The 19,222-nt window shown below is 43.9% G+C and overlaps 1 protein-coding gene across 4 annotated transcripts in view; it reads right to left on the reverse strand.

Annotated features, from left to right (window-relative positions):
• The window catches only part of LOC144503906 (double-stranded RNA-specific editase 1-like), a 273,175-nt gene that overhangs the window by 171,435 nt on the left and 82,518 nt on the right, over positions 1 to 19,222 (reverse strand). For all 4 annotated transcript variants that reach the window (XM_078228969.1, XM_078228967.1, XM_078228968.1 and 1 more), the window contains exon 2: positions 14,504 to 14,548. In XM_078228969.1, the coding sequence (XP_078085095.1) occupies positions 14,504 to 14,548 (45 nt within the window). The remainder of the gene's footprint in view (positions 1 to 14,503; positions 14,549 to 19,222) is intronic.

Here is a 19,222-nt window from a genome sequence, read left to right on the forward strand (position 1 = left end):
ATTGATTCTGCCTTGCACATTTAGATGTTTAAGAACGTGTGGCTACAGCAAAGACACTTCATAAACAGAAACCATTGTAGTAGAAGATATTATTGGTTCAGAAAGAGATCATACACATAAGGCACGGTGGCACAGTGGTTAGCACTGCTGCCTCACAGCGCCAGGGACCTGGCCTGGGTTCAAATCCCAGCTTGGGTCACTATCTCTGCGGAGTCTGCATGTCCTCACTGTGGGTTTCCTCTGGGTGCTCCGGTTTCCTCCCACAGTCTAAAAGACGTGCTGGTTGTTCATCCAGCAGAAGGTACTCCTCAGTTTCAGGCAATAAAATGAAACAAAACTTACTCCAACAGATGAAGAAAAAGGTTCAATAAAGTAACTTCATTACTCCAACACTTGAGGCCTCACCCTGAGCCATTCTAAGCTCCCCAACAGTTCCCAACAGGTTCTTATTTATACTGGATAAAAGCAAATTACTACGGATGCTGGAATCTGAAACCAAAAGAAGAAATACTGGAAAATCTCAGCAGGTCTGGCAGCATCTGTGAGAGAAAAGAGCTGACGTTTCGAGTCCAGAGGACTCTTTGTCAAAGCTGGGTCATCTGGACTCGAAAGCTTTTAACAAAGGGTCATCTGGACTCGGAACGTCAGCTCTTTTCTCTCCTTTCAGATGCTGCCAGATCTGCTGAGATTTTCCAGCATTTTCTCTTATTTATACTGAGTCAGCTGATCATCACATCATTTTGTCATTGGTTACACAGTTTACTGGGTCAGCTGACACTTAGAGCTTGTTACCATTGGTGACGCTACAACAGATCCAATTGGTTACATTCTAACTCTGGTTAGATGCAGTGACCGTGCTAAATTCTCCCTCAGTGTACCCGAACAGGCGCCAGAGTGTGGCGACTAGGGGATTTTCACAATAACTGCATTGCAGTGTTAATGTAAGCCTACTTGTGACATTAATAAATAAACTAATTCTACATTCCATACATTAAAGGTAACATGAAAAACAAACAAGTTAGTCACAACTTTTGAAGTTCACTTCTTTAAGAGACTAGGTGTAATGGATCCTAGATTGGACTTCAAATGACCTTAGTTTCTACATAAAAAGTCTGCAAGGCACCAAGCACATGTTGCCAAATATTTTTGCGTCCCCCAATCTTTGCTATTCACCACTTTCTAAGGGTTCTTCCCTTCGCCATACAGCCCGAAAGCCATTCATCCTCATGGCATATTCTGTCTTCTCACTAACCACTAGTTGTCTCCCCTCTAGCTTCTAATCATCCCATTATATTTATTCAGTTTAATCGACATTAATTACTTTTGTTCAGAATCTGGTCCATACATCCACTGGTTAATTTTGTCTACTTGTTCTGAACTCACGATCATGTCAGATAGCTTACTCACACTTGTTTCGCTCTACATCATCTATTTGTCTTGTTTGGCCTTTGCAAGACCTGAATGACTAATGCTTTCCTCTCCAGCGCAGCACAACAGACTTGCCTCATAATTTAAGAACTGGAATCACCCTCAGCATTCCCGAGCACTTCCTAGTGTATATTCAAAATTGCATGAAGTATTATTCCAACTTACAGGCAACTGCTTTTTAGAAGATTTCCAATATTTGAAGAGCCTTGCTCTGGCCAGAACACAAATTTTCAATAATTTTAACAAATCCTTTTCACTTCCCACATTTGCTGACATCTTTCAGCATCTACAGTAATTTGCTGATCTTTGTTCCAATACAGATTGCCTTTTATTTACCTAGACTAAATCCATCTACTATGTCTTGGTCATTTGCCTAATTAATCCAGATCTTCTTGGCGATATAAAATTATTACAATAAGTTCAATGTCACCAGTAACATTCTGTTCCAACTAAAGCAGAGGGAAATTCTTGATATTGACATTCAGATATTGAAATTTGAATCCAATTTGAGTCCAAGTCAGGACTAAGACAAAACCCAACTCCAGTTCAAATATGCTCAGTGTTGTCTAAATTTAGGGTGGCACGGTGACACAGTGGTTAGCACTGTTGTGTCACAGCGCCAGAGACCCAGGTTCGATTCCCAGCTTGGGTCATTGTCTGTGCGGAGTCTGTACGTTCTCCCCGTGTCTGCATGGGTTTCTTCCAGGTGCTCCGGTTTCCTCCCATAGTCCAAAGATGTGCAGGTTAGGGTGCATTGGCAATGGTAAATTGCCCCTTAGTGTCAGGGAGACTAGCTAAGGTAAATACATGAGGTTATGGGATAGGGCCTGGATGGGATTGTGGTCAGCGCAGACTTGATAGGCCAAATGGCCTCCTTTTACACTGTAGGATTCTATGATAATTCTATTCTATGAAGTGAGAATGGACTTGTTCAGAATTCTGCTCAATACAGCATTGCAATACCTTATCGGAAACAGTGCCTAATGAGAGGTGCTTTAATGCCCTCTGCTGGATATATTTGTCCTTGAATGAATCATCAATTGAATAATACTATCTGGTATTGTTTAACTATCTGGTACATACTTACTGACAGTTCATTGAAACAAGTCTGTTTCTTTACACATTAACAAGAAACAGATTTGAGGAACACAAGCACCAGCCATGTGCACAGGAGTCAGGTAGCATGCAATCAATTAATATATAAGAATTTGGACCAGTAGGCCATTCGGCCCCTTTGAGCCTTCTTTCCCATTCTCTAAGATCATGGCTGATTTGACGGTGACATTCCCCTGCCCACCCATACAATCCCTACAATGCAGGAGGAGGCTATTTGGCCCATCAAGTCAGCACCTATTCTCCAAAAGAGCATCTTACCCAGATCCCCCCTCCGCCTTATTCCTGTAACCCTGCACATTTTTCATGGCCAATCCACCATGCCTACACATCTTTGGACTGTGGGAGGAACCCCACACAGACAATGGGAAAATGTGCAAACTTCACATCGACCCAGGGCCAAAATTGTACCCGGGTCCCTGGCGCTGTGAGGTAGCAGTGCTAACCTCTTGGCCACCATGTCACCCTGATTGCCTTTCACCCCCTTTTTAGTCAAGAGGTTATCTACTTCCGCCTTACAAATATTCAATGACCTTGCCTCCAATGCTCTCTGGGGAACAGAGCTCCAAAGGCTCAATCCTCAAAAAATTCTCCCTCATCTCCAGTTTAAACGGGAGACCCCTTACTTTTAAATTGTGTCTCCTAGTTCTAACCTTTCCCACAACATCCCATCAGCATTTACCCTATCAAGTCCCTTAGAATCTTGTATTGTATAATAAGATCACTTTCTTATAATAAGATCTCATTCGTTTGAACTCCAATGGTTACAGGTGCAGCCTGCCCCAACCTTTCTTCACAAGATAATACCCCAATCCCAGGTATCAATCAGCTGAATCCTCTCTGAACTGCCTTTAATGCATTTATATCCTTTCTTAAAGAGGAGGACCAAAGCTGTACACAGTACACCAGATGTGGCCTTACCAATACCCTGTACAACTGCAGCAAAACATCCCTACTTTTACATTTCATTCCCCTTGTAATAAATGGCAGCATTCTATTTGCCTTCCTAATCACTTGCTGTATCTGAATACCAACCTTTCATGTACCAGGACACCCAAATCCCCGTGCCGCAGAGTTTTGCAATCTCTTGCTATTTAAATAATATGCTGCTTTTCCGTTCTTCCTGCCAAAGTGGCTCAGCTCACGTTTTCCAACACTACACTCAATTCGCCAAAAGAACACAAAGTTCTTAGGTACAAAACTCAAGGAAAATAAACCCAAGGATGCAGTTTGATTTTGTCTAGTCAAGCAGTTAATTGCAAATAACAGATAATTGCAACTGCACTTACTCGCCTCATCTTCACTAAAGCCAAAAACTCTTCAAACTTTCAACTGACCGTTTTCAAAGTCTCAAACAACATCGCACAACAGTGCGACACCTCATTTCTAAAAGTAATTCACACATGAAGTTTTTCTGTATCATCACCCTGAGCATATGTTGACGGTGAACGCTTTCAAGAAGGTTGGGGCAGTTGAGGCAAACATTTTGGACTGCTGTCATTGAATTAAGCTACAGTGAAAGGTACCAAGTACTCGCAAACATTGGAATTGAGAGAGCCTGGACAGATCCACAAACATAAAACAACTTGTATTTGTATAGCATCTTTAATGTAGTAAGAAGTTCAAAAGGTGATCCGCATGATTAAACCAACTTCTACACCTGGCTAAGTAAAGAGCTACGAGGACAGATGACTAAATACTTGATTGAAGAGGTAATTTAGAAGCGAGAGACAGGTTAAGGGAAGCAGAGTGGCTTAGGATGACAACTTCAGAGCTTAGGCAGCTGAAAGCACAGGCGCTGATGGAAAGGGAAATGGGTGGTGTACAAAGATAGGAATTTGACAAGTTTGGAGAGTTTCACTGCGGGGAAAAAAAAGACAAACATCTTTAATAATGAATTGGCAATAGCTAGTATAACTGCGGGGAACGAAGCTAAAAAATGAGAATTACAAAGACAAACAATGATGTAGATGACTAAAGAGAGGCCGACTCAAATTTGAGAGAGCAAGCAAGAAGAGGAAGTTAGTCCAGTGGACTAGGAATCAGGTGGTTCAGGCCCAAAACTCTGTCGGGTTTAATTTCACCAAATTTAACTTCATTTTAAATTTTAAACAAAAGACAGCATCAGTACTGTTACTTCTGCATTTGAATTCTCAGCCACCCACCAGAAGTAGAAAGATGATGTCTGGCCTCACAGATTAAATCCTCTACTACCATTAAAGCAATCTCAGATTTTTCACACTTCTAATGCCTCTATGTTGGTAGACTGTGCAAGCAACATCCAACCCTGGGGTTGTACAGTGCAGAAATTCGGCCCTTCAACTCTGCAGCGACAATAACTACCAGTGTGTGTTATCATTTCCTTGGTTAATCAGTGGGGAGCGTAAAGTCAGACAACAAACTTCATTCCCTTATCACTAATTCCAAGCTACCTGAGATTAACAATACAATGGCCAAAGGGGGAGGAGGGATCGATATTATTTCCCACCACATGGAAAACACGTTAATATTCCAGCAGCTCGCACTTTCAGAAACTGATATAAAACTATCAGTTAGGAGGTTATCACAAATAAGGAATAAACTCATGATCAGAAAGGAAGGTACTCACACAAATCAGCAAAGTCAGAAGTGACCTCAAGATACTCCAATACTGAAGGCTCGATTAAAAGTACAGTAAGAATGAGAAACTGGAATGGTTCATCCACACACTGGCTCTGCTGTGGCAAATAGACGTATTTACAAAATGCCATTTTGCTCTGTTCATTAGTAAGTGGAGGTCTGAAGCCAAAGTAGGCCTAAAGTGCAGTTTTGCATCACTTGAGCAACCAGATAGTCCCATGCAAATATACACCCAAGCAATCCTGATTACACTGACTGAGTGGTAACAGTGCTACCATTGCAGAGAACAGGTATTATTAGCAGCCACTGATTTTATATACCTCGCAGTTCACTTTGGGGGTCACAATCTGGTTGCGACTTTTAGCTCCTAACTTGGCCAATCCTTGCAGACTATAGACCAGACTCATCCAACCGGCTGCGCGCAGGCCAGATTGTGACCCCAACACCATTCTACATGACACTTGGAACCACTGTTCAAAATGCCAGTAAGACAGATCAGTGAAGCTGGAGATCTTTGCAAAGGGATGCTCCTCCAAACACAGTCTAGTCCTCTCTTGTGTTTGCTGGTGATTGGACAAGGGGAAACACCAGAGTAGGTAAATATGCTGTGGGGGCAAGGAAGAAAGGGGCTGCAGAGCCCAGAGGGGGACAGAGGGAGGGCAGGCTGTGAGGGGAGCTGCGAGGGGGGCACTGAGCGGGAGCGAAAAAGAGAGGGAGAGAGAGAGAGAGAGAGAGCCTGTGGGGATCCAGGGGTACTATGGGCTTGGGGAGGAGAGCGAGCAAGAGATAGATCTCTCAGCATTCTCAGTCACCCTCACTCCAACACATTCTCTCACCCACTCTCAGTGAGGGTGAGCAAACACAGACTGGGTGTGAGCCAGACACTCACCCTCAATGGTTGGGCAGGCCTGCTTTACACCTTGTTGTGGTCTAAAGAGATCCTAACAGATTGATTGCAGGTTAATGGTGGCTACTAAAGGAAACTTGTAGATTGTCAGCTGTTTGTAAATTTCTGGCTGCTGATCGACTTTTAGAAAGAATGAAGGAATTTTCACACAAGTAGCTCAGCATTACTCCTCGTATTTAAAAGGACCATCCACCCCAGAACACGAGGCGTCTTCAAACACCGTTTCAAAAGGAGGAAAAAACCGATTATAAACAAATTAAATCTCCCGACCTTGAACAACGTTCATATCTTCCCAATTCACAAGTAAACGAAGCACAATATATTTATTCCTTAATTATATTTAGTTTGAGGGGTTCTCAGGAGCTGATTACATCTTTGTTCTAATGGATTGAACAGTAGCCAGCGTTGACAGAAAGAGCGGAATTGAGTGGAGAGCATTTTACAGAAAGTAGCTGACTGTGTAAGTACATGGATGCATAAAATTTATTCCAAGTACAGCAGAATACAATTAGGTGCCCCTTGTGTTATGTGCGTCTTGCTTCAAGTATCTTATGAAGTGTCATTGATGTTAAAAAGCACCACAAAACCTTCTTCACAAATACAGGTTTGTTTTCACCTTGTAAATGGCTTGTTAACTCAACTGGAGTAAGAAAGGAATGTAAATAGGAAGCTGTCCTCTGCCTTCTTGCATAACTTAACTAGCAATTAGACTTAAATCATCACCAGCATTATAATTGCAGCATTACTAGCAATCGACTCACTCACCACTGTACATTTACTGAGCAGAAGCTGGGAGAATTAGCAGTAATTATATCTCAAGCTTTCTCTTCACTGCGTTGATCTCCAAGGGGCATTCCAGGAATAAGCAAGCAGCATACAACACAAGAGAATTCACACACCAACCTATGGCAATTTCTTATCCATTTTTCTATTCTTCTGAAGGGAGTGACTCATAATCACTTGCTCCTAAATTTACCAGGTCTTCAGCAGAGCTGGGGAGAGGGGCGAGGGGGGAGAAACTGAAGGCATGACCACCACCGGTGCAGCAAGATCTGACAACGGGTCATCCTTACTTGAAACATTGGCTCTATTCTCTCTCTCTCTCCACAGATGCCGTCCGACCTGCTGAGATTTTCCAGCATTTTCTGTTTTTGTTTCAGATTCCAGCATCCGCAGTATTTTGGGAATGCCTGTGATTGAAAAATTGTTTGATAATTCTTTCTATTATGGGGCGGCACGGTGACACAGTGGTTAGCACTGCTGCCTCACAGCGCCAGGGACCCTGGCATATCCTGGCTTGGGTCACTGTGCGGAGTTTGCACGTTCTCCCCGTGTCTGTGTGGGTTTCCTCCGGGTACTCCTGTTTCCTCCCACAGTCGAAAGACGTGCTGGTTAGGTGCATTGGCCATGCTAAATTCTCCCTCAGTGAACCTGAACCAGCACCAGAGTGTGGTGACTAGGGGATTTTCACAGTAACTTCATTGCAGTGTTAATGTAAGCCTACTTGTGACTAATAAATAAACTTCACTTTAATCAGGGTTAGGCAGCGAGTAGTCCACCTCCAGAATTCAACCATCTCCATTTTGACTCCACCACCATCCATCTTTGTCCCAACAACTTCAATCGTGGATTTACTTTAAGACTGTGGCATGGAAAGTAAGACTCTGATACAAATGGATTGCCAATCTGCGAGGGGAAGTTAATAAGCATTTTTGGACACAGTGGACTGATCTCAATATCGGACCTCAAAATATCGAATCAGCAGCTGGGTCAGCACTGACGGGCCTCGTCTTTGAATACAAAAGACAGGATTAGAGTGATGCAAAGGCACCCTTGGTCATGAGACCTGAAATACAGAAGGTTATCGATATCGCTCCTGTGATCCATCCATGGCAGTCACAAAAAGCCTTGTGGAATTTCTAGCTCTTATTTTTTTTAAAGAAACCCTAATACTGTATGTCTGAGTCAGATGGTTATGGATTACAGTCTCACTGCAGACACATGAACACAAAATCTAGCCCGACATCAATAGTACAACTATTATTATTAGGTGCCACTGTGCCGCCCCTTTTCCATGGGGCGGCACGGTGGTCAGTACTGCTGCCTAACAGCGCCAGCAACCCGAGTTCAATACCAGTCTCAGGTCACTGTCTGTGTGGAGTCTGCACGTTCTCACCGTGTCTGCGTGGGTTTCCTCCGAGTGCTCTGGTTTCCACCCACAGTCCAAAGACGTGCAGGTTAGGTGCATTGGCCATGCTAAATTAACCCCGTTAGGGGATTAACATAGTAAATATGGGGATTACGGGGATAGGGCCTGGGTGGGATTGTGGTCAGTGCAGACTCGATGGGCTGAATGGCCTCCATTTGTACTGTCAGGATTCTATTCTTCTATTCCAACTGACTCACGAGCAGTTCTACAAATCACCAAGCAAAAAGCTCGTCAGCTGTATCATGGAATCATAGAATGTCCACAGTACAGAAGGAGGTCATTCAGCCCATCGAGACTATACTGACCACAATCCCACCCAGGCCCTATTCCCATAACCCCACATATTTATCTTGCTAATCCCCTGACACTAGCGTCAATTTAGCACAGCCAATCAGCCTAACCCACACATCTTTGGACTGTGGGAGGAAACCAGAGCACCCGGAGGAAACCCACGCAGACACGGGGACAACATGCAGACTCCACACAGACAGTGACCCGACACTGGTATTGAACCCGGGTCCCTGGCATCGTGAGGCAGCGGTGCTAACTGTGCTACCGTGCTGCCAAATAATATCAGTTACGATTAAAAGGTTAACTCACAGCAACTATGATTCAAGCAGCAATTAATCCACATGTAAAAGCACAAAAACAAACTTCTAGAAACACTACTACAGATTATTAATGAAATTGAAGAGGGAATCAACAACAAAATTACTATTAAGATCAGCTGAAAAAAAACAAAGCCCAAAAGATACTAAGATTGATACAACAAGCAATGCCAGAGGCCCACACAGGTTCAAGACTCAACAGGTTTCAAGCCACAGGCTCTTGGCAAGGCCAGCAGGAAGAGTTTCCTTACATTTCCAGTTTCAGACATATCAAGTAAAGCAGCTTGAGGCTCGGCAACGCAACATGCTTCAGCAGTCCCCACTTTGAGTTTCCTCTCTAGAATCTAGGCACATGCAGCTGCAACAGGTTAGGTGCGCATGGACAATTCCAAAATGGACACCCATGTGCAGAAGGACTGATGAGTCCTAGTGGGAACTATTCAGTGATGGGTCAGTCTGGAAAGAATGGACAGATCTCTGGGAAACATAACCTTCCAACGCTTCATCATGCATTCCTCCCAGGTATCTTGGAGATTTTCTGGATCAGGAGAGGTCCATATTCATGCATACCTATTTGCCAGTTCCCTTGGTTAGTTCAGTTGGCTGCTTCATGGTGCATAAGACCACAAGACATAGGCAGAATTAGGTCACTCCGCCCATCGAGTCTGCTCTGCCATTCAATCATGGCTGGTATTTTTCTCATCCCCATTCTCCTGCCTTTTCCTCATAACCCCTGATCCCCTTGTCAATCAAGAACCTTGATTAACGGGGATGCAGAGGGACGTCAACAGCGTCGGTTCAATTCCCGTACCAGCTGAGGTTATTCACGAAGGCCCCGCCTTCTCAACCTTGCTCCTCACCCGAGGTGTGGTGATCCTCAGATTAAAATCACCACCATCATCACCAATCCCCCTCAAAATGGAGAGCAGTGGAGAGTTGAATTTGGGGGGGTGGGGAGAAGAGGAGAGAGAGAGAGAAAAAGGAGAGAGAAGAGATGGGGGGTGGGGGGGTGCATTGAAAGAACAAACCTTTTGGACAGATCTGAGAGAGACTTTCCTTCTATGCAGGAACACGAGAGCAGGAGTAGGCGATTCAGCCATCTGGCCTGTGCCATCATTCAATGTAATCACGGCTGATTAGCCACTTCAATGTCTTTTTCACACACTGTCCCCATATCCCTTTATGTCATTGGCATTTAGAGATCTGTCAATCTCTACTTTAAACATACTCATCACAGTCCTCTCGGGTAGAGAATTCCAAAGATTCACAACCCTCTGTGTAAAGAAATTTCTCCTCATCTCGGTCCTAAGTGGTTTCTCCCTTATTGTGAAATTGTGTCCCCTGACTCCCCAACCAGGGGAACATCTTACCTGCGTCTACCCTGCCTACTCCTTTAAATATTTTGCCAGTTTCAATGAGATCACCTCTCATTCTTTTAAACTCGAAGAATACAGGTCCAGTTTCACCCAACTTTCTTCATAGGGCAATCCTGCCATCCCAGGAACAAGTCTGGTGAACCTATGTTGCACTTCCACCAAGGCAATAATATCCTTCCTAAGGTAAGGGGACCAAAACTGCACACAGGTGAGGCCAGGTGCAGTCTAACTAACATTCTACACGACTGAAGCAAGAGTTCACTGCTCCTGTACTCAAACCCTCTTGCAACAAAGGCCAAAATACCATTAGCCTTCCTAATTGCTTGCTTTATCTGCATGTTAATCTTCAGTGATTTATTGACCAGGACACTCAAGTCCTTTTTAGTATTTAAGAAAAGCTCCACACATCTGTTCCTCTTACCAAAGTGGATAACCTTACACATTATATCCCACCTGCCATGTTCTTGATCAATTATACGAGTAACAGCCTCAAAAAGCACCAACAGTTTTGCCAAACATGATTGCCTATTCATTAATCCATGATGACTATACCCAATTAGGTCATTATTACCAAGGGTCCATTCATCACATGCTTAATAATAGATTCTAACATTTTCCCTATTACTGATCCACTGCCTCAGAGTGTCAGGGACCCGGGTTCAATTCCAGCCTTGGGTGACTTTTCTTTGTTTGTACATGGGCATCGCCAGCTGGCAGCATTTATTGCCCATCCCTATTTGCCCGAGGGCAGTTGAGAGTCAACCACATTGCTGTGGCTCTGGAGTCACATATAGGCCAGACCAGGTAAGGCAGATTTCCTTTCCTAAAGGACATTAGTGAACCAGATGGGTTTTTCTGACATGTTCTCTGCATGGGTTTCCTCCGGGTGCTCCGGTTTCTTTCCACAGTCCAAAGATGTGCGGGTTAGGTTGATTGGCCATGTTAAAATTGCCCCCAGGATGTGTAGGTTAGGGGGATTAGTGGGGTAATGAGGATAGGGTCTGGGTGGAATGCTGAGTCAGGCCAGACTCGATGGGCCAAATGGCCTCCTTTTGCACTGTCGGATTCTATGATTTCTATGCTGTGGTGTTGAATTAGAGCACCATCTGGTGCCATAACATGGTAACTGCGCAATTGCTTTTTCTGGGACAAACCACGAATCGACAATCTGTGACAGTTTCGGTTTGTCTATATTGTTATAATTGGTCAGCTTAATGGATGGATCTGCTGGTTAGGTCCTATCCACTTTATTCCAAGTGGCTTTTATCAAATGGATCAAAAATTATATCATTCAGTACACTCGAACATTAATGCTACAATAAAATATTACAGGAACGGGCGTGCCTGTTAGTGGGTTTTTATTTTTTGGGTGATGCTGGAGTTTCGTGCTGTTTTTGATTGAGACAGAGGCAAGTAAAATAAATGAAATCTTTTTTAGTGGGATGGGATTCACAAAAAAACTCAAATGTTGTTTCATGGTGTGGTTTGCTAACTGCAAGATTTTAAAAAAGCAGACGGCAAACTCTCTGGGGTAGACTAGAATTAGAATCTCTACAGCACAGGAGGCCATTTGACCCATCGAGTCTGTACTGACACAATCCCACCCAGACCCTATCCCCATAACCCTCATGTACCCTGCTAACCCCTCAGACATTCGGGTCAATTCAGCACGGCCAATCCACCTAACCCATACATCTTTGCAGTGTGGGAGGAAACCGGAGCACCCGGAGGAAACCCACACAGACACGGGGAGAATGTGCAAACTCCACACAGACAGTGACCCAAGCCGGGAATCGAACCCGTGAGGCAGCAGTGCTAACCACCGTGTCGCCCATGATCAGGTATGATCAAGTACGGTACTGATTTTTACTTTTGGTTACAAAGTCAGGCGAGCTAAGTTTTCTCTCCCTCCCCTGGGGTATGGTCAGGTGAGGTGCTTAGTTTTTGCCTCTCTCTAGCGTAGGGTCAGGCGAAGTGCCAACTGTCTCTCGGAGGTACCATCAGGCGAGGTGCTGACTCTCTTGCTCTCTCTCTCTGGTATGGTCAAGTGAGTCCCACCTGTTTACTTGGTAAAGTCGGGCATGAGGCACTTAGCGCGATCCGTGCCTGCGCAGATGCCCACTTTACCAAGGCCTGAAAATGATCACGATCCAAACCGCACCCGAAACAGGTGCAACAGCAATTTAAATGCATTTGCATGCATTTAAATCGAATTAATGGGCTGCCCGCCCAACTTTACCTGCAAGAGGGTCGCGATCGGGGTGGGGGGGTGGGGGGGTGGGGGGTGAGTCCCTCTGCCTCGCAGGATGTATTTGGAAGCATAATGATTAGGTAATGACATAGGAATTGATTACTTAATGGATGGAAAGAATTGTCCATCAGAGGTCTACACTGCATGAAGCAGCAACAGGGAAACCATTGGAACTCGGGGACAGGAGTATTCAGCTCCTCAAGCCTGTTCCGTTATTCAATGAGATAACGGTTGACCTGTATCTTAACTCCCAGCCATGGCTCCACATTCCTAATGCCTTGGCTAGCAATCTCAGATTTAAAAATAAGTGTTTCCTAATTTCACTCTTGAAGGGTTTGGTTCGAAACAAAATGCAGAATTAAATCAAACCTGAAAGGATAGTCTCTGAAACCTCTGAAAGAGGGGCTGGAAAGAAAGCATGAGGCTGTTGAATCATTACATCTTACAACATAAGAGGAGGCCATTCAGCCCATCAGCTCTTTTGGAAGAGCTATCCAATTTGGCCCACTCCCTCTGCTCTTTCCCTGCAGCCTTACAAGTGCAAGTATTTATCGGATTTCTCTTTCGAAAGCTATTGCTGAATCGATTGGCTTTTCCCACCATGTTCAGTGTATTCCAGATCATCAAAATCTGCTGCCTTTCAACAATTCTCCTCATTTCTCTAGCTCCTTTGCTAATTATCTTCAATCCCTCTTCCTTAAATCCCTCCACTACTCTCTCTCAAAACTTAACTCCTCGATTAAACCTCTACCTAGTTGACTGCCCCAAAAATTGCTGTGTGGTTTGGTGTCAAATTACCACAAAGGGTCGTGAATGTAACCCAATCCATCACTCAAATCAGCCTCCCATCCATTGACTCTGTCTACACTCTGCCTCGGCAAAGCGGCCAGCATAAACAAGGACCCCACGCACCCCGAACATTCTCTCTTCCACCCTCTTCAGTCAGGAAAAAGATACAAAAGTCTGAGATCACGTACCAATCGACTCAAGAACAGCTTCTTCCCTGCTGCCGTCAGACTTTTGAATGGACCGACCTCGCATTAAGTTGATCTTTCTCTACACCCTAGCTATGACTGCAACACTACATTCTGCACTCTCTCCTTTCCTCCTCTATAATGCTTTGTCTGTATAACATGCAAGAAACGATACTTTTCACTGTGTACTAACACGTGACCATAATAAATCAAATCAAAATAGCTTCCTCACCTTGAAATAATTATCTCCTTTTTCAGAACACATCTTTTCATCATCATAGAATACCTACAGTGCAGATGGAGGCCATTCGGTCCATCGAGTCTGCACCATCTCTCCAACAGAGCATCCCACCCCCGCCCTATCCCTGTAACCTCATGTATTTACCTCATTAATCCCCTAACCTACACATCTTGAGACATTAATGGGATAATTTATAATGGCCAATCCACCTAACTTGCAGATCTTTGGAGTGGGAGGAAACCAGAGCACCCGGAGGAAACCACGTAGACATGGGGTGAACATGCAAACTCCACACAGACAGTCACCTAGTACGGAATTGAATCCCGGTCCCTGGTACTGTGAGACAGCAATACTAACCCCACTGCGCCACCGTGCATTATCAACTCTCCTCCACATTGCGAACCCTCATATTCTTCATCAGGCTGTTGTATGTTCAATTAATTTAGTTAGCAACGATGCCATAACATTTTTACCAGTTGAGAGGTATAGGTGAATTATTGCCCTCGGATACCTTGGTATCCTTTACTATGATTTATGTCAAGTAATTATCCACGATTAGATACTGCACAGCACCCTGTCAGATTCATAAGGGAAGCAAGATTGACAATATAATGTCTGAGTAATGAAATATTGTGCTATTAAAGTTCTGCAACAGAATAGTGCAAAAAAAAAGGACCAAGAGCAATGACTTAACACTAGGGCATTGCAAAATTCCATCCAAAGTACTTATCCAGCAGTTGCCAGTTATGAAGCGAAGTATTAATTATTTTGATTTACCTGCTGGGTCCCATTTCTTTCCAAACATATCGTGAGTCCAATGATCTGCAAAGAAAGAGAATGTAGGTGTCATAAAGCAGCAACAGCACGGTGATATATTTAAGAAGAAAAGCTGCAACAGAGATATTTGAGGCTTGAATTTATGATGCAAACCAAGGTGCAGACAAGGAGTTGAATTTATTTTGAAGAGTAAGATACATCAGCCCAATTTTAGAAATAAAATGCAGTCACAATCCATACGAGAGACGACTGAAGGAAGCAGCAACCTTGCTCAAATTAGCAGCGCAAAAGTCTGCCTTGATTAAAGCTATGTCCAACTAAATTCACGTTTGCTGCCTACAATCAACCCAAAAGCAAGAACTTGTATTTAGATACCAGCTTTAATGGAAAATAACTTCCCAAGGAGCTCCACAAAAAGTGTTATAAAGGAAAATTTGACACCAAGTCAATAATAGGGCGAATGGTCAAAGCTGCGTCATTGGTAGCTTTAAGGAGGGCCTTAAAAGGAGGAAGGGAAGTTAGAGAGAAGGAAATTTTTCAGTAGGAAATTCCAGAGCTTAGGGCCAAGGTCGCTGAAGGCTTGGCCACCAATTGCAGGCACGTCTAAACATATTTAAATCCTGATGCACCAGAACACACAATGAAGGATGCACTCATTGGCTGGAATTTTACCAGCACGCCCGCCCCGATTCCAGCGGGTGGGCGAGGCTCGGAGAACAGCATTCTCTGTTGGTCTTGGGTGGGATCATACGAACCTCAGGAGGACGTGCTGGTAAAATTCCACCCATTGAGTCAAGTTCAATCATAATCATCCCAAAAACTGTGGCCAATAGTGCAAAGCATCAACAACGATGAATGATACAATTTTCTTCCTGGTATTAAAACACTTTTCCAATTTCCTCTTGAATCACGATAGAGTTGGAAATGTCTAGTCAGTGACTCCCAACTATGATAGAAATTAGCAGGAGCAGGAGTTTGCTATTCATTGCTTTAAATAACATTTTTATACAGCATTCGTCAGATTAGAAGATTTTTCCGTGCAGCGAAGAAGAAACTGGTCAAATCAAACAAAACTCATCAACACGTAAGGAAACAATGCTTACGAGAAATAAAGAAAGTTTCTTCCAGGGACATAGAGAGGTGCTTTCAATGTATAGAATGCAGTACATGCTGACCTTTGATCATTCTTTTCTCCACACTCCTCAATAGAAGTAGTGTGAAAGTTTCAGACCTGCAGCCCCGCCGAAAGCAAGTGCAATTGTGCTACATGAGGTTTAATGCTCCTCACTTAAGTACTCCGCATGGGAGGGGACGCTGGGCTGAGCATAGGAAGCGGTAAACTGGAAAGCACTAAGCACTGGAAATCTGACAATCTATCCCAACAGAACCGCCTCATGTCAACGAAGCTTCCTGAATAACAGGAAAACAAGAACGTTTAGCCTTGAAGTCTTGTAGACAGAAAAACAAAGAAACAATCACTTTCAACTACTAAAGTTCAGGAGAGGCCAACATTACAGCAATCAGGTCTGCAGCTGACAGAGACATGGACAAGCAGAGACAGCCGATATTACAGAGGGAAAGGAAAGGGAACGAGGGAAAGGACAACTTGCATTCATGCAAGGGCTTTAATAAAAATAAAAAATCTTACAGCATTGCACAGGATTGTTACGGTGCAGGAGACGACCATTCGGCCCATCATGTCTGCGCCAGTTCTCCAAACAAGCATCATGACTTAGTGCCATTCCGCTGCACATTGTTTCTATTCAAATAATCATCTAATGCTCCCTTGAATGCCTCAATTGAACCTGCCTCCACCATGCATCCAGACAGTGCATTCCTAACCTGAACCATTCGCTGTGTAAAAAAGAATTCTCACACCACATTTGCTTCTTTTACAAATCACTTGAAATCTCTGCCCCCTCATGATTTTGAATATCTCTAAATAATCTCCTCTTTGCCTTCTCTCCAAGGAGAACAGTTTCAGCTTCTCCAATCTATACTCATAACTGAAGTTCCTCATCCCAGGAAGCATTCTTGCCAACTTCTTCTGCACTCTCTCCAAAGTATTCACATCCTTCCTGAAGTGTGACACCAAGAACTGTACACAATAAAGTAGTTTATTTATTAGTCACAAGGCAGGCTTACATTAATATTGCAATGAAGTTTCTGTGAAATTCCCCCAGTCGCCACACTCTGGCGCCTGTTCGAGTCAATGCACCCTAACCAGCACGTCTTTCAGACTGTGGGAGGAAACCGGAGCACCTGGAGGAAATCCACACAGACACGGGGAGAATGCGCAGACTCCACACAGACAGTGACCCAAGCTGGGAATTGGACCCGGGTCCCTGGCGTTGTGAGGTAGCAGTGCTAACCACTGTGCCACTGCACCCTCCCTTCTGACCTTCCCGTTTGCCAAAAATCCCAATCTCTTACGTCCGCTTTACAATTTACTGTCCTAGCTAACCTTGTATCATGAGCAAATTTAGCATCCATACATTGCGTCCCTTCATCCAAATTACTGATATTAATCGTAAATCCTTGCGGGCCTGGCACTGATCCCAGTGGCTCGCCACCAGTTACAGCTCGTCAACCCAAAATGATCAACCAACCCCTGCTGTCTGCTTCCCATTAGCTAACCAATAGCTGAAGTATTACTCATATCTTGTACAAGTTCAGCACAACGTCCTTGCTCTTGCATTCTATGCTGCTACTAATGAAGCCTAAGATTCTGTATGTTGTATTAGCTGCTCTCTCCACCTGTCCTGCTACCTTTAATGACTCATGCACACACACACACAACACCCATGTCTCGCTGTTCCTGCATAATTTGAATGTACCCCTTATGTTGTATTGTTCTTCTGACCAAAATGCATCACCTCACATTTCTCCAAATGGAACTTCATTTGCCACCTACCTGCCCACCCTACCAACTTATCTATGTCCTTTTGAAGTTCTACACCCTCCTCACAGTTTGCAATGCCTCCAAGATTTGTATCATCCGCAAACTTTGAAATTATCTCCCACAAAGCAAGATGTGGAGGGGGACGGTGGCACAGTGGTTAGCACTGCTGCCTCTCAGCGTCAGGGACCCGGGTTCGATTCCCGGCCTTGGGTCACTGTCTGTGTGGAGCCTGTACATTCTCATCGTGTCTGCGTGGTGCTCCGGTTTCCTCCCACAGTCCGAAAGGCGTGCTGGTTAGGATGCATTGGCCATGCTAAATTTTCCTTCAATGTACCCGAACAGGCACCGGAGTGTGGCGACTAGGGGGTTTTTCACAGTAACTTCATTGCAGTGTTAATGTAAGCCTACTTGTGACACTAATCAATAAACTTTAAATCACTAGTATTACACCAGGAAAAGCAAGGATCCCAATACTGACCCCTGGGAAACTCCTCAACAAATCTTCCTCCAGCCCGATAAATATCTATTAACCATTACTCGCAGTTTACTATTACTCAGCCAATTCTGTATCCACATTCCTACTGTCCCTTTTACTGCAGGGGCTTATAGCTTTTCTCAGAGGAATACCACACACCGAACCAAAGGAGTTCTCAGGAGGCTCGAATGGTTCTGACACATGACTAGTTTAATCACACATTACTAGGTTTGGCTGGACGTCAAGGCTTTACTTCCTTCTGCTGATGTATATTTAAGTGGTCAGCTCACTTGTACAGCAAAAATAAAAGGATGAAAAGGTTGCCGCACAGTGGGTTACTTAGCCAGTTAGTGGAGCTTTATTCGATTGGTGTTGCTTGCTTGCAGTTCAGGATGGAAGAGGGGGAAAATCTCCCAAATGCCTGATGACGTCTTTTAATTTGACTTATCACATGTATTGGTGTACAATGAAAAGTATTGTTTCTCTCATGCTAATCAGACAAAGCATACCATTCATGGAGAAGGAAACGAGGAAGTGCAGAACGTGGTGTTACAGTCAAAGCTAGGGTGTAGAGAAAGATCACCTTACTGTGAGGTAGGTCCATTCAAAAATCTGATGGCAGCAGAGAAGAAGCTGTTCTTGAGTCAGTTGATACATGACCTCACACTTTTATATCTTTTTTCCCCTGACGGAAGAAGGTGGAAGAGAGAATGTCTGGGGTGCGTAAGGTCCTTGATTATGCTGGCTGCTTTAGAGGCAGTGGCATAATCACCACGTAATTATGTGGCAAATTACAAAGAGATGCTTTGATTTACAATACGCAACATCTGCCAAAACCAATTATTCCAGGACGACCCTCGTGATCAAAGATAACCCCTAGCACAACGTTGGGCTGAATCTTTGAGAACTATCCTTCCTTTGCATTTTTCAAAATACAGATTTATTATAAAATGTATTTTCCAAGAACTTTACAGGGAAACCTACAGAAGCAATCTCTGCAATCAATGCAGATTCATACAACAGAGTTAGACTGCTTTCACGCTACAGTTGTGCAAAGTGAAAACATGGCATCAAACTTAAGCTATAAACAAATTTTAATTAAGATTTTGTTTTAAAAAAATGAGATTAGAAATATTTGGTTAGAGGAACTTGCATTGTACTGATGGCTTTCACAAACTCTGGCTGCAAACACTTTGATCCATCCTATGACTTATCGCCATTTCGTCACTGGTCAAAATCCTGGAGCTCCCTCCCTCACAGTAGTGGGTTTACCTACACCACATGGACTGCAGGTCAAAAAGGCAGCTTCTAGAGGCAGCTTCTAGAGGACAATTAGGGATAG

The sequence above is a fragment of the Mustelus asterias genome, chromosome 14, assembly GCF_964213995.1.
Source record: "Mustelus asterias chromosome 14, sMusAst1.hap1.1, whole genome shotgun sequence".
NCBI lineage: Eukaryota > Metazoa > Chordata > Chondrichthyes > Carcharhiniformes > Triakidae > Mustelus > Mustelus asterias.